The sequence below is a fragment of the Cajanus cajan genome, chromosome 10 (assembly GCF_000230855.2).
Source record: "Cajanus cajan strain Asha chromosome 10, NIPB_CcT2T_4, whole genome shotgun sequence".
Lineage (NCBI taxonomy): Eukaryota > Viridiplantae > Streptophyta > Magnoliopsida > Fabales > Fabaceae > Cajanus > Cajanus cajan.
Window position 1 is genome coordinate 50,865,983 of NC_138526.1, and position 14,599 is coordinate 50,880,581.

At 32.7% G+C, this 14,599-nt stretch overlaps 3 protein-coding genes and 1 non-coding gene across 4 annotated transcripts; 3 read left to right on the top strand and 1 right to left on the bottom strand.

Moving 5' to 3' along the window:
* The first annotated feature begins 5,709 nt into the window (after positions 1 to 5,709).
* Positions 5,710 to 6,841, top strand: LOC109792708 (D-isomer specific 2-hydroxyacid dehydrogenase family protein). The gene is made up of 2 exons (XM_020352140.3): positions 5,710 to 6,116; positions 6,190 to 6,841. The coding sequence occupies exons 1-2, from the start codon at positions 5,745 to 5,747 to the stop codon at positions 6,721 to 6,723; spliced, it is 906 nt and encodes a 301-aa protein (XP_020207729.1). The 5' UTR covers positions 5,710 to 5,744; the 3' UTR covers positions 6,724 to 6,841.
* A 467-nt stretch (positions 6,842 to 7,308) lies between these two features.
* LOC109792710 (uncharacterized) lies at positions 7,309 to 8,360 on the bottom strand. The gene is made up of 2 exons (XM_020352141.3): positions 7,870 to 8,360; positions 7,309 to 7,613 (listed from the first exon to the last, which is right to left on the bottom strand). The coding sequence occupies exons 1-2, from the start codon at positions 8,005 to 8,007 to the stop codon at positions 7,434 to 7,436; spliced, it is 318 nt and encodes a 105-aa protein (XP_020207730.1). The 5' UTR covers positions 8,008 to 8,360; the 3' UTR covers positions 7,309 to 7,433.
* Positions 8,361 to 10,140: 1,780 nt separating this feature from the next.
* TRNAM-CAU (transfer RNA methionine (anticodon CAU)) lies at positions 10,141 to 10,212 on the top strand. Its single transcript has one exon. It is a non-coding gene; the product is annotated as a tRNA-Met (tRNA).
* Positions 10,213 to 11,706: 1,494 nt separating this feature from the next.
* LOC109792703 (uncharacterized) lies at positions 11,707 to 14,450 on the top strand. Its single transcript, XM_020352135.3, has 3 exons — positions 11,707 to 12,582; positions 13,526 to 13,711; positions 13,920 to 14,450. The coding sequence occupies exons 1-3, from the start codon at positions 12,118 to 12,120 to the stop codon at positions 14,196 to 14,198; spliced, it is 930 nt and encodes a 309-aa protein (XP_020207724.1). The 5' UTR covers positions 11,707 to 12,117; the 3' UTR covers positions 14,199 to 14,450.
* The last annotated feature ends 149 nt before the right edge of the window (positions 14,451 to 14,599 follow it).

The following is a 14,599-nucleotide window of genomic DNA, read 5'->3' on the forward strand; positions in this document are numbered from 1 at the left end:
TGAGGTACAGTTTCTTTAGGGGGTTAATTACGCTGCTTCAAATACCAATAGCTTAATTTGTATTTGTATTCCATTACAGACACCACAATGGAAAAAAGATGCTAAGAAGAACGCCGACTACAACATGATGTGAGGCGTCTTCAAGAAGAGAATGAATATCTCAAGAAGTTGTTGGTATGTGTATGTGGGGGGATCACAACGATTTTCATAAAATAAAACAAGATTTCAATTTCGTTTCTTAGTTTCTTTTATTTTTGGCCGGAAGATTAATTCTTGTAATGTTGTCTTCGTTTCACAGTGGAATTCAGCAAATAGTTGGTTGGAAAAGCAAAGAGGTATGGACAGTACGACCTCCCATGACCGATTAGGCCCAACATGTAATCACTGATAGGTTGCTGACCAAATTTGATCGACGAAATTTGGTAATCAATATTGTAATTTTCACATAGATTCAATTATGATCATAAATGTAATTTATGAACTTATTATAAAGAATAAAGACAATGTGTGATTTGTGAGATTATGATTAGAAATAACAGATTCGCACATTTAATACGACACCAACATTTATAGAAGATGAAAGTTTTAGAATAAGATAAATTTACACTCATTGAATGTTGTGAGCCTAAATGGTAGTAACCCTATGTTAACCATCCTATATCACAAGAGTTAACTACATTATATTAAGTGTCATTTTTACTGTAGTGTATTTGAAATTCTTAAGTATATTGAGAAAAGAAATCAAAAGGAACTATATTTCAAATTTATTTAATGTTGAAAAATTTGTTTACTTTGAGAAAAAATATATATTTTTCAAATATTTTAAAGTATTTTTTTTAAATTAATTAATATTTGATGACTCAAATTGACCAACCCAATTAACATCGAATTGGTTTAGTTTAGGTTAAGCAGAAAAAATATGAAATCTAAACCAATCCAAGTCAATTAAATTTAATTTATTTTGGTTGAATTTTTACTCAAATTCGAACTAACCCAACTCTTAAATACCCTTACATACACTAGAAGCCCAAAATTACTATTCTTTTTAAAAGATAAGCATATGATGTAATATGTTGATTTCACCCGCCACCAAATGTTAGATATTAAAATACCAAATGAGTGAGAATGTAATATTTAAGGTACCACACCTTGCCTAAAGGATCTTAGAGCTTGTAGAATGAGGGAAGAAAAAAAGTTTTAAGCTTTCGACAAAAGTTTGAAAGACACACAATTTTTGGTAAGTACATTTTGGCGCCCACCGTAGGGCAGTAGAAAACTTTCTTATGGTCACTTGCACTAACGATTATTAAGAATGACAAACAACGAGAATATTTCATCCTAATAAATGTTTTTGGGTAGAAGTTCAAACTCAAGTATAAAATCTTGGTAGAGAAAATCCATTATTTGAGTAAATGTTCTCAAATGGAAGTTAAAATCCAAGTATAAAATCTTGGCAGAGAAGATCTTAATCAAGTAAACACTCTTAGATGAAAGTCAAAACTCAAGTATAAAATATTGGTAGCGAATATCTCATCTGATTAAACGCTTTTAGATGGAAATTAAAACCCAAATATAAAGTCTTGGTAGTAAAGATCTCATTCAAACAAACATTATTGGATGGATGTTAAAACTCAAGTATAAAATATTGGTAAAAAAAAATATCATCTAAGTAAACACTCTCAAATAAAAGTAACCCAAGTATAAATTTTTTGTAGAAATGATCTCATCTGAGTATACACTCTAAGATGAAATTTAAAACCTAAATATAAAATATTGGTAGAGAAGATCTCATTTGAGTAAAGACTCTTAGATGAAAGTTAAAACTTAAGTATAAAATCTTGGTAGAGAAATTCTCATCTAAGAAGCCGACATGTTCTAATCCGAGTAAAAATTCTCTAAGGTGGATTTACCAAGTAAAAAATCTTGGACGATAAGTTCTCATCCGAAAATCGACATGTTCTCAATTCAAAAAATTCTCTCAAATGGACTTTTTCAAGTAAAAAATCCAAGCCGATAAGTTTCCATCCTAAAAGTCAACATGTTCTGATCCAAGTAAAAATTCTCTTGGATCAATTTACCAAGTAAAATATCTTGGTTGACAAATTCCTATCTAAGAAGACAACATATTCTCATTTGAGAAAATTCTCTCAGATGAATTTTTTCAAGTAAAAAATCTAAGCCAACAAGTCCCATATGAGATTTCGACATGTTCTCAATTGAGAAAATTCTCTTGGATGGTTTTTTCTAAGTAAAAAAATCTTAGCCAATAAGTTCTTGTTTGAGAATCCAACATGTCCTCATCTGAATAAAAACTTTTGGATGAATTTTTCCAAGAACAAATCTTGACCAACAAGTTTCCATCTGAGAAAACGACATGTTCTCATCCTATAAATTTCTCTCAAATGGATTTTTTCAACCAATAAATCTTGGCCAACAAGTTTTTATTTGAGAAGCTAACATGTCCTCAAATGAGAAAATTCTCTTAGAAGAATTTTCAATGGAAAAAATCTTGGCTGATAAGTTCTCATTTGAGAAGTCAACATGTTCTCAACCGAAAAAATTCTCTCAAATGGATTTTTCAAGTAAAAATCTTGGTCGTTAAGTTCTTATTCAAAAAGTCAACATGTGCTCAATTGAGAAAATTCTCTCGGGCGGTTTTTTTCAAATATAAAATTTACGACAAGTTTTTATCTTAGAAAATTCTTTTAGATGAATTTTTCCAAGTAAAAAGTCTTGGGTGACAAATTCTCACATGAGAAGTCAACACGTTCTCATCCAGTAATGAAATCTTGGAAGAGAGGTTCTCATTCTAGATGTCGACATGTTCTCATATGAGTTAATTCTATTATACGGGTGCTTCCAATCATAAAATCTTAATATGTTCTCATATGAGAAGTCAACATGTTCTCATCTAAGTAAACATTCTTGGGTGGATGTTATCAAGTATAAAATATTGGACAATAAGTTTTCATCTGAAAAGTTGACATGTTCTCAATTAACATTCTTAGATGAATGCAAGCAAGGTTGGTCCAAAGTGTAGTTTAGAGGCACGGTTGCCCCAAGTCTATCACTAAGAAGGGCTCAAATTTTTTTTTAAAAAAAATTATATAATTTTGAGATAAAATTTTTATCTTATTTTATATTACTTTTTAAAAATAAATTTATCTCTTATATATTTCTTCTTTATATCCAAATATAGAATTTGTGATATTATTTTAAATTCTTGTTATTTTTTAATTATTTTTTGTGTATTATATTCATTAAAAAGTAAAATATGTTTTTGGTCTCCATAGAATTTTCAAGTTTGATTTCAATCCTTCAAAATGTTGTCCTATTTTAATCCTTTTAATTTGGATTTGAATCACTTTTGATCCTCAAATTTATGTATATATCGCTTTATAATAAATGGTAATATAAAAATAAATTAAAATAAAAAATATAATGTACCTCTTTTATATTTTGTTAATGTTGTATTGTGTATTTAATGCTATAAAATGTGTCATTTTTAATTAAATCATGTATCTATTTTTAAGATATAAATGTTTATGTATAAGGGTTCAAACTAACAAGTTGTAGTTTGAGTGATACTGAATATGGTCCCTTTAAATAAGGCGTTAGGCAACCAACCATGTTTTGCAATAAATACTAGTTATTAGTGAAACTGATTAATATCATACTAATAACATAGTTATCAAAAAATATAAAAAAGATTCATATTTATCATTTTGCCTAGGACTCATAAAATGTCATGACTGACTCTAGATACAAGTATAAAATCTTAACCAACATGTTCTCATTTGACGTAAAGCATTCTCGAAAAGATGTTTCCAAGTATAAAATATTGGTTAGACAGTTCCCATCGAAGAATCCAACATGTTCTCACTTGAGTAAAATCTCTTGGATGAATTTTTTCAAGTATAAAATCTTGATTGAGAAGCTCTCATCCGAGATGCTGACATGTTCTCATCTTAGTAAATGCTTTCAAATGGATGCTTCTAAATATAAAATGTTGACTGACAATTTTTCATCTGAGAAACCAACATGTTTTCATCAAAATAAAAACTCTCGGATGAATTTTTCAAGTATAAAATATTGGCTGAGAAGTTCCCATCCAAGATGTTAACATGTTTTTACCAGAGTAAAAACTCTTGGATGAATATTGCCAAGTATAAAATCTTGGTCGGTAAGTTCTTCTCCGAGAAATTAACAAGTTCTCATTTGAGTGAATGCTCTCATATGGAAGTTAAAATCCAAATATAAAATCTAGTTAAATAAAATCTCATCTAAGTAAACATTCTCAAATGAAAGTTTCCATGAATAAAATTCAAGTGTAAAATCCTGATCAAATTGGCTGAATAAAGTTTTTAATTGATAAATTTTAATTGACTATTTTTGACAATTCACTCCAATAAGAAAATTCCACTTAGTCGAGATGGTGCGTACCACTTGTACTAAGACATGATAAACTAAAGCTATAAATTTTGGTTGAAGTGGTTTATGGATGCACTTTAAACAATTAAACCTCTTTTTTCCATGGACTTGAGGCTTGGGGTGCTTATGTATCGGATATGGTCGAATAATAAATGGAATATGAGGTAACAACTTATATAATTATTTATAATAATTGATAAAACTCTCCATTATAACTCTTAGCGATGTGTAACGTATTCTTTGCATGTAAAAGGTGAAGAATTAATTATAAGGTATAAGATTACACCTTTACACTACTTATCTGCCACATTGTTATCTTTCTAACAAAAATGTTAGAGTAACATTGCAAGTACCCTACATTGCTTGAAGGATCTTGGAGCTTGTAGAAGAAGGGAAGGAAAAAGGTTCTAAACCTTTAACAAATGTTTGAAAGACACCCAATTTTTTGTAAGTACAACTAAAATTGACATAATTGTTACATTTGAGATAATTGCTACGAGTCATGATTGTTATGATTGTCATTATTGACACAATTATCGATTATTGTTGTTTAACGTCATGATTAACACAATTTAAAAATATTTTGGTACAATTATTGATTTGATTATAAACATCTATCCTTAAAGTCCTTTTGTGCTTTTACACTTGTGACTAAAGGACTATATATCTTATGAGATCATGTGATTCTTTCTCATCCACCGTTGAAGACTTTCACGCATTTACCCTTGAGGTTGAAGACTTTTGACATATTATCATATATTCAATCTCATTAAATCAATATAAATTCAATCATGGACTTAACGAATTAGGTTACTGAAAACATAATTAACATATCCTCTGAATATGAAAGAAATAAGAATAAACAATACAATTAATCATTCTTTTACAAAGGGAGTTTCTCTTTAACAAATAATGTGTGGACCTAAGTTTGATAGAGGAAAAAAAAATTACATTTATCTTCCTTTTGTTTTTATATCTAGTGTTAATATTTGTAATCTAAAAATCTTTTTTATTTATGAATTTTTTATGTAAATTTGCACAAATAGACAAAATCTTTATTATTTATTAATAAAAAAAGACACTTTATATCTTATCAATGTTCGTGGGATAAAAAAATTATAAAACGATTATGTTATAATTTATTTAAAAAATAATAATTTTTATATAAATTAATTAAATAAAATTATTGAATTATTATCTATTAAAAAAATTATACAACTATCATAATAAATAATGGATAAAAAAATTAGTTAAATGTTGAATCTCCATTATATACGTATATTGCATTGCGCGATGGATGTTTTTGTTTGGCAATGGAATCAATAGGCGTGCTAATGACTTGCCCAATGCACACTTACATCGAACAACAACTCGCAAAGCGCTTCAACCTCTTCAAACTCTGGCACTATCCCTCCCTCTCCGCCTTCGCCAAAACCCACGCCACCGCCATCCGCGCCGTCGTCGGAAGCCCCAAAGTCGGAGTGGACGCCGCGACCATCGACTCCTTCCCCAACCTCGAGATTGTGGCCACTTACAGCGTCGGATACGACAGCATCGACATCCAAAGATGCAGAGAGAAATCCATTCCCGTGACCAACACCCCCAACGTTTTAACCGACGACGTCGCCGACCTCGCCATCGGCCTCGCCCTCACCCTCCTCCACAAGATTTCTCCTTCACCAAAGGTTTTCATTTAATTTAATTTCATATTCTGAGTGTTAGATATCTTTTAACGCATCATTTGTTTTGCATATATAGCTTAGTGGAAAAGCGGTTGGAATTATCGGGTTGGGAAGGATCGGCTCGGAGATTGCGAAAAGAGCCGAAGCTTTTGGGTGTCCAATTAGTTACCACTCCAGATCTCAGAAAAGAGAGTGTAATTATAAGTATTACCCTAATATTCTTGACTTGGCGGCTAACTCTGAAGTGCTTATCGTGGCATGTACCCTTAGCCAAGAGACCCGTCACATTGTGAACCGTCCAGTTATCGACGCCTTGGGCCCCAAAGGGATTTTGATCAATATTGGGCGTGGCCCGCACGTGGATGAGGCCCAACTCGTTTCCGCTTTGCGTCAAGGAAGGCTAGCTGGGGCGGGCCTTGATGTGTTCCAGAACGAGCCGGAGGTGGCCCAAGAGCTGCTGGGCCTTGAAAATGTCGTGTTGACCCCTCACGTGGGCAGTGACACGGTCGAAACTTGCATTGCAATGGCAGACCTTGTGATTGCCAACTTGGAGGCACACTTCCTTGGCAATCCACTTTTGACTCCGGTCTACCCTCTTCTGAGAAGCTGAAAGGACTTTTATTTTATTTTTTTGGATTAGTATTTGTTCACGTGTCTTTATCTCAACCATGAAGGAGATGTAACATTTGGCTCGTCGTTTAATATATTATTTTCAATTCACTTTTTAATTATATTTTCATCACAAAAATTATACCATTAAACAATACGCGTGTACAAAAGGATTGCTTTTCTTGTTCCAAATATCATTGTGCAAATAATATCCTTCCAAGTTATCTAAAAAGGAAAAGTTAAAGTACTGACTGACCCACAGACCTGAAAAGAAAAGAATACTTGTCCCCACTCTCCACTCATACAAAATATCATGACCCGTTCGTTTCTTGGGGTTCCATTTCTAATCTGATTTTAATTTCCCCTAATTTTATTATTCTCAGATAATTGAAGTTGCTGTAGCTATTTAGTCTTTATGATTCACACTCCTAATCTATAACTTGATTTATTTCTTCTGATTATGGGTAAAGAGTGGTTGGACAGAGAACAGATAATATCCAGAATATTCAGATAATATTAACCATGAAGGAGACCTTATCCAAAGCATAAAAAGAACTAAAGCAGAGAAATTTTATCACAGACACAGTGAGCCAAATATTTATCATATATACAAAATCAAAATTAGCACCGATCACACAGCAAAGCACCCTTCAAAACATGAAAAGGGTCCAATTCATAATAACTTAGAATTACTGCTTATATTCCCTCAAATCACAACTTTCCCTGTTCTTCCTCCCCACGAATATCAGCAGTCATAAGCTGTTTGAAGATGAGGAAATTGAGAGTCTCGAGAGTGAAGTACACGAAAGTTCCCTTGGAGTGGGTGAAAAAACACCCAAAACTTGATCCCACCACACACTGCCAACCAGAACCGTACTTAGTATCAAACTCCTGCCAGACAAACAAACCATAAACCCAGTCAATGACCAACACAAACTTTTTATCTTGTTACAGAAAAATGATACTGAAATTAGTCTTCTAGATACACACATGACATTAAATTAGTTTCTAAACTTTAGGTGTTAATTATATTTTTAAATATAAGTTAAGACAATGATTTAATTCTTGAATGCGCAATTAATGTCTAATAGTTTTGAAAGGACCAGTTAATGTTGTGTAAGATTGAAGGAGGGGAGAAAAATGTAACCTTTTTAATGTGGGCAGCAATGGATGTGCAATCAAAAACATCATAGAGATCCAAAGCTTCAGAAGCGGATGCCATGGCTTGGATCTGCATCTTAACTGGCATGTCAGTGTCCTCTATCACAGCTTTACCTTCCAACATGTTTTCACTCCTAATTAAATTGAACTTGCTGTTACCCTTATATCTTCTTACACAGAGAAGAAGGAAGAAAGGCTTTAAGCAACAAATATGATCCCATTCCAAGTGTGAGCGAATCACTCAAATGACCATAAAGCTGGCACACTGAGGCACATAGTCCAACTTTTCTGTCCTTACTTGTGATTGCGTGCAGAGAATTTTGGCCTTATTCTATAAATGTACATCAATAAATCTCTCTCATGCTCTTTCGTCATGCTAAGAAATTGATGCCAAAGACGAGTAAGAAACTAAGGATAAAGCTGGTGAGGCCATAAATAAAAGGAATTTTCTCAATTTGAATAGCTGCACCGTTTCTTGGAAGTTGGAACTTGGATTCAATTGAGCTAACCCATCCTGTGAGTTTTTTCTTTCTTTCTTATTTTTTTTTTGATCAGGACAAATTTTTAAATGATTTATAAAATAATATAAAAATGATTATTAATTTAGTTCACTTTCACATTGTCCGCTATAATTTATAAAGGTTGTTAGAAAGTTATAATACACACAAAAAAAAATGTTCAAAGACATGATGTGGAGCATTTTTACATGTACAAAAAGCTGATTTAGTCAGTAAGAAAGAAATTCATATCTTATGAAAACGTAAAATTGATTTTTACTACATATGTGAGGATGTTATTAATAATTAATATGATATATAAATATATTTGGTTTTTTAGAGAATATATAAGATTGTATAAAAGACTAGACATATTTGATAGAGCTGTCAAAGTGGGCCGGGACCCGTGGGCCAACCCGGCCCACCTTGAAAACGGGCCGGGCCGGGCAAAAAAAAATTGAAGTTTTATAGTAGGTGGGTATATTTCAACCCGGCCCACTTTGACCCGGCCCACCCGGGCTAAACCCGTGGTGGGCCGGGTGGCCCACCAACCCACCATTTTTTTTTTCAATAAAAATTTGAATATGATTTGTAGTTTATTTTGTATGATGATATATTGAAAATTTTTATTTTAAACTTTTATCATGATTTGTATTTAATTTTGTATGATGAATTATGACTTATAACTATTAATGATGTTAATTTTATGACTATTATGTTAATTTATAATTAATTTAAAATTTTGAATTTTATTAATAATTTTTTTTTAATTTTTGGTGGGCTGGTGGGTTGCCCCGTATAACCCACCAACCCGTGGTGGGCCGGGCCGGGCCAAATTTTTTTTGAAAAAATTACAAGTGGGCCGGGTTGGGTTGGCTCGTTTTTAAAGTGGGTCAAGGTGGGCCGGCCCACATGTGCCGGGTTGGCCCGTTTTGACAGCTCTAATATTTGACGATTAAAGGGAAAGAAGAGAACAACATCTACTGCGTAATAGTAGTATTTCACAAAGAAGTTTTGCCTATTAGAGTTGAAATACTAGGCTTTAATCACATGGACATGGCAAGCCCAAATGTGATCTTTGATATCACATATAAAAAATTTAAATTTTAAATTTGTTAAAATTTCCAATCAATAAGAAATAATTCTAACTTTAAAGATATACATGAAAATATGTGATTAAATAATAATATAAAAAAGTTATACTATTAATATATTCTAATTAAATTCTTTAAAAATTAACCTACGGATTCAGAAATTAATTTATGAAATCCTATATAATATGCAAAAATTTGGAAGACTATCGTGATGACTTCATGATTAAGATGTAGCAATATTATCGGGAAATTATAAGATGCAATTCACTTTTTCCATTTTAGATAAGGCTTACATGAATGGATAATGAAATATATGATTAGGAACAAGTCGGGAAGCACTAGCAGACAAGTTCATCCCAAATGGAGACTAGCATGAATGATTTTCCAGATATTTTAATAGCCAGAAATATCAACACAAGATATGAGCTGAGATTATCTCAACTCCTTTAAATAATTGAATTAAACAGTTCATTAATCCAATTTTTGACCTTCATTTTATTCCCTCAAATGAAGATAGTATATATAGACGAACAGGATTAAAAAATCCAATAAATTAAGCTTAAGAGTTAAGAGTGCCATAAAAAAGAAAATTATGTTTAACCAATACTTTGTTAAAGCAAAAAAATGAACTCTTTAAATATATTTTGTTGCGCAGGATATCAACAAATCAGAGTGGCGCAGCGGAAGCGTGGTGGGCCCATAACCCACAGGTCCCAGGATCGAAACCTGGCTCTGATATAAAAGAGAAGGCTTTCCGCTCACAATATTTTTTAAAGAGACAATCTGGGCTTGTTTTCCACCCTGATACTATTTGGGTCAAATGTGGGCCTTGATTGAATTTTGAGAGTCTCTATGCTTGTAGGCCATACGAGCTCAGTAGTACATGGGAAACACTTGAGGCCCAATTCCCAATTCCCAAACTAACATTCTTTTCTTAGAGGCTGTGAAATCTTAAACGCACCGTACGGGTGATTTCCAAAGGGTACTCTACGATTATTTTCCTACCACAAGTGAAGCTCTTTAGTCTTTTTCATTTAAATCTTTTATTAAAAAACTGTTAGCAATAGTCTTCCAAATAAGATTTTAACTCATAAATACTATCAGTGCGAAACATTTTGAGTTTAATTTTTATATATTATTTGTGTAATTTTTTTATACTAATAATTAATTAAAAATTACTATTAGTACAACTTTTAAATAATTATTCTAAAAATTATCAATCTTATCATACATCTCTATATAGAACTAAGTAATAGTATAAAAAAATTTTACATTCCTAGCATATTTAAATTGTATCCAAACAATTTTAGAATTTTTTTATTATTTTACCATATTATCCAATTTATTAATACGACAATAAAATAATTTTTTTTTATCAAATATCTTTATAAAAATATTTTATACTTATAATATACAAATTATTTGTACCAATGAAAATTAGATCAACTGATTAAACATGGTGAGTGAGTATTGCAAATCTCTTGGTACCAAGTTGGATTTTTATGAATAATGAAATATAAATTATTGTAAGTGTAAAATAATGTATATATTAAATTAAACTGTCAAACTATTTTACACAAAAGATGTTCCGTTATGCTTGCATTAAATCCCAGTAATTGTTTGTGAAGACACAACCCCCACCTCTGTCTAAAAATAATAAACTCATTAAACTAACTTCACATTGACACTTTGATTCGTCACACACCAAATCCTGCAAAACTGATCGAGTTGTTGACATTTCACACATTTCAATTTCCTGTCACTTTTTATTTCCTTTTGTGGTTTTCTAATTAGATGTTAACAACCTTGCATTAAAATAGTTTAATATGGTGTAACCAATTTTGTCATTGAGCTACTACACGAATGACGTTCACTATACAGCCAAATTCCTCAGTGGCTCAGTCGTCTTATCTTACTCTCTGTTTGTTTAGCTAATTAATCTGTTTTTTTTATTCACAAATTGCCTTAATCCATCACCAATAAACTATAAAACGTACCTAAAATGATAACAAAAAAGAAACACATTGCAGAATAGACAAACACGAGAGGACCCATAATATAATTAGGCAATTGTCCTACCCCTATAATTGAAGGTTCAAGAATTATTTTCCAGGAAGTGGCCGTGCCCCACCAAAAGAAAAAGACAAGATAATAATAAAATGTGGTCATATTATATAATTTAAATAGTTATACAGCAAATAAAAACACAAGCTGCCGACACTTATTCCCGAGCCTGCTCAATTTTCTGCTGTCAGTGAGGTTTGGTTCCGAGCCTTCCAACACTATTGTTATCCATTCCTCTTATTTACCCTTCAAGCCTAAGCACTTGTTGTGCATTGACCATAGCTTCTCTTCCATGCAAACTAACACACTCTCAAAGTGACACACACAGCTTAGTTGCGTTGTATGTGTCCTTTCTCATCATCATATATTTGTTGGCATTTTTTCTGTTTCTCACTACTTGTTCATTTTTGCTGATATTACACGTACAACACTCAAATTCAGTGGCACAAGTTCTCAAGATTGTTCTTGTTGTCTACTAGTACTAGTACTGGTACTACAAGTTTCATTCAATTCTATCTATATAGTATACACACTTATATTATCAGGTGCTTCTGTGATATAGTATATACCAAGTGATTCATGATGTTGTCTACAAAATCTGAATCGGATATTACAAGCTTAGCACCATCTTCACCTTCAAGGTCTCCAAAGCGTCCTGTGTACTATGTTCAGAGTCCTTCAAGGGATTCTCATGATGGGGACAAGTCATCTTCCATGCAGGCTACTCCTATATCAAATAGTCCTATGGAGTCTCCTTCACACCCTTCATTTGGGAGGCATTCTAGGAACTCTTCTGCTAGCAGATTTTCGGGGATTTTCAGGTCATCTTCTGGAAGGAAAGGGAGTAGGAAGAGGAATGATAAGGGGTGGCCTGAGTGTGATGTGATTTTGGAAGAAGGCTCTTATCATGAGTTTGGAGACAAGGCTTTCACAAGGCGCTTCCAGGCCTTGATTGCTGTGCTTACCTTTGTGGTTGTTTTCACTGTCTTTTGCTTGATCATTTGGGGTGCTAGCAGGCCTTATAAGGCAGAAATTACTGTTAAGGTAAGCAAATTTCACAGTTTTGAAAGGAGTGAATTTATGCCATTTTTCACTCTTCTGTTTTTTCTTTTTTCTAGACTGTTAATTGTTGTTGTTACTGATACATGATAACTGCAGTGGGGAGTGGATAAAATTGTTTCTGATAAAGTCATCAAGATGATGTGAATGATAATTTAGAATCTGTTAGACACTGTTAGATGCTGCTGCAACAGTAATATTAAGTCTATCCATGCTTGAAATGGATTTTCATTTTCAAACAGATAGTCTTATAATTTGCCAATACCATGTTTTTTTTTTATAAGTTATGTTAAATTAATCAATTAGTCCAAATAGGTAACACTCTTTTAACAATCCGTCTCTGTAAGGAAAAACTTAAGGACTAACATTTCATATACGTCCGCATTAGTAATCATTAGTTCCTGTAATTATTATGTTTCTTAAATTTAGTCACTTTTCAATCTTATAAGGACTAACATGTCAATTTTTTTTTTGTACATGAATTAATTCCTAAATGAGTGTCACTTGTGGAGACTAAATGATTAGTTTAACCTATTAGATAGTTTATTTTCCGAACCTGTCCATGAGCTTCTATGTTATTCCGGAAACTCTTTAATATTTCAAATTAGAACATAGATATCGTTACCATTAACCCCTTAGAGACTTGGGTAGCATTATATTATGATAGTGTTTCAATGTGCACAATTTACTCATTAAATTCCTAAGTTTTGATTGGATACTCCACTTTTTAAGGTGACATTAGTAATAGTAGTATGTTCTGTAACTGCATGTGAAACAGAAGTGCTGATGAAATGAATTTATTAAATTATTGCTGCAATTCAAGGTATCTAATAAAAAAAATGAAGGGATCAAAGAACTTATAAATGCTCTCTAATTACTTGCTACATTGGAAATTACATAATAGTGCTTGACATTTGGATTCTTGCAGAGTTTGACGGTGCATAATCTTTATGTTGGAGAGGGTTCAGACTTCACGGGTGTCATTACAAAGATGCTGACAGTTAATAGCACTTTACGCATGAACATCTATAACCCAGCTACATTTTTTGGCATCCACGTGCGCTCCACACCCATCAATCTTGTTTTCTCAGACATCACTGTTGCCACTGGCGAGGTAAGATCTCTTTCATAATTGCACATTTAATTCAATCATGCCAAACCCACTTTGACTCTCACTCCCCTAATGACTAAGATGTTCATCAACACAAATAGTAACATCGGAAAATGAAAATATATCAAGTGACACACATTAAAGTTCTGTCTTGGCATGTGAGTAACATAATAACAATATAACATCTGCTTGTGCATGTAACTTGTTGCAGCTGAAGAAATACTATCAGCCAAGAAAAAGTCACCGTATTGTATCAGTGAACCTAGAAGGTAATAAGGTTCCCTTATATGGGGCTGGATCCTCCATAACTGTATCCCAAACTGGCGTTGAAGTTCCACTTACATTGAGCTTTGAAATCCGTTCGCGTGGATATGTGGTTGGTAAACTGGTAAAGACAAAGCATCATAAGGAAATCGCTTGCCCCTTAGTCATCACCTCTTCTGAATCAAAGCCTATCAAATTCAAAAGGAATTCATGCACCTATGACTGATCAATGTCCCATTTTCAAAGTTCAAATGTTTGAGACTAGCTTAAAATTGTATAATCTATGGTTTGTGCCTAGCTTTAGATCAGAAGGTCCATTTGGTTTGCAAGAGAAGCAAAATATGCACTCGGAAAATACTTCCTACATACAACTTGTTCCCTGAATCCCCCCATCTGTACTTTACTCTTATGAGCCTTGTGCAAATAAATGCATGTAAATTTCTATGTGCATAAATTGAAGAGACATTTGGGGAGTTCATTTCTGAGGAAATTAATAACCCTTTGCACACCGCCGTTGTCCTTATAGAAAACCCAACAGAAATTGGGAAGTTGTAGATTGATGGCTAATCATTTGTGTCAGTTTATGAAGAACATATAAAGAAACCATGTGTATCATGTAATCCAAAT

What these genes read in the sequence shown, in the direction of transcription:
- LOC109792703 (XM_020352135.3), top strand. Translation starts at nt 12,118, where the DNA reads ATGATGTTGTCTACAAAATCTGAATCGGATATTACAAGCTTAGCACCA. An exon ending in AGGCAGAAATTACTGTTAAG is followed by an intron (nt 12,583 to 13,525) that starts GTAAGCAAATTT and finishes GGATTCTTGCAG; the next exon opens with AGTTTGACGGTGCATAATCT. An exon ending in TCACTGTTGCCACTGGCGAG is followed by an intron (nt 13,712 to 13,919) that starts GTAAGATCTCTT and finishes AACTTGTTGCAG; the next exon opens with CTGAAGAAATACTATCAGCC.
- LOC109792708 (XM_020352140.3), top strand. Translation starts at nt 5,745, where the DNA reads ATGGAATCAATAGGCGTGCTAATGACTTGCCCAATGCACACTTACATC. An exon ending in AGATTTCTCCTTCACCAAAG is followed by an intron (nt 6,117 to 6,189) that starts GTTTTCATTTAA and finishes TTGCATATATAG; the next exon opens with CTTAGTGGAAAAGCGGTTGG.
- LOC109792710 (XM_020352141.3), bottom strand. Translation starts at nt 8,007, where the DNA reads ATGTTGGAAGGTAAAGCTGTGATAGAGGACACTGACATGCCAGTTAAG. An exon ending in TTGCTGCCCACATTAAAAAG is followed by an intron (nt 7,614 to 7,869) that starts GTTACATTTTTC and finishes TTTGTCTGGCAG; the next exon opens with GAGTTTGATACTAAGTACGG.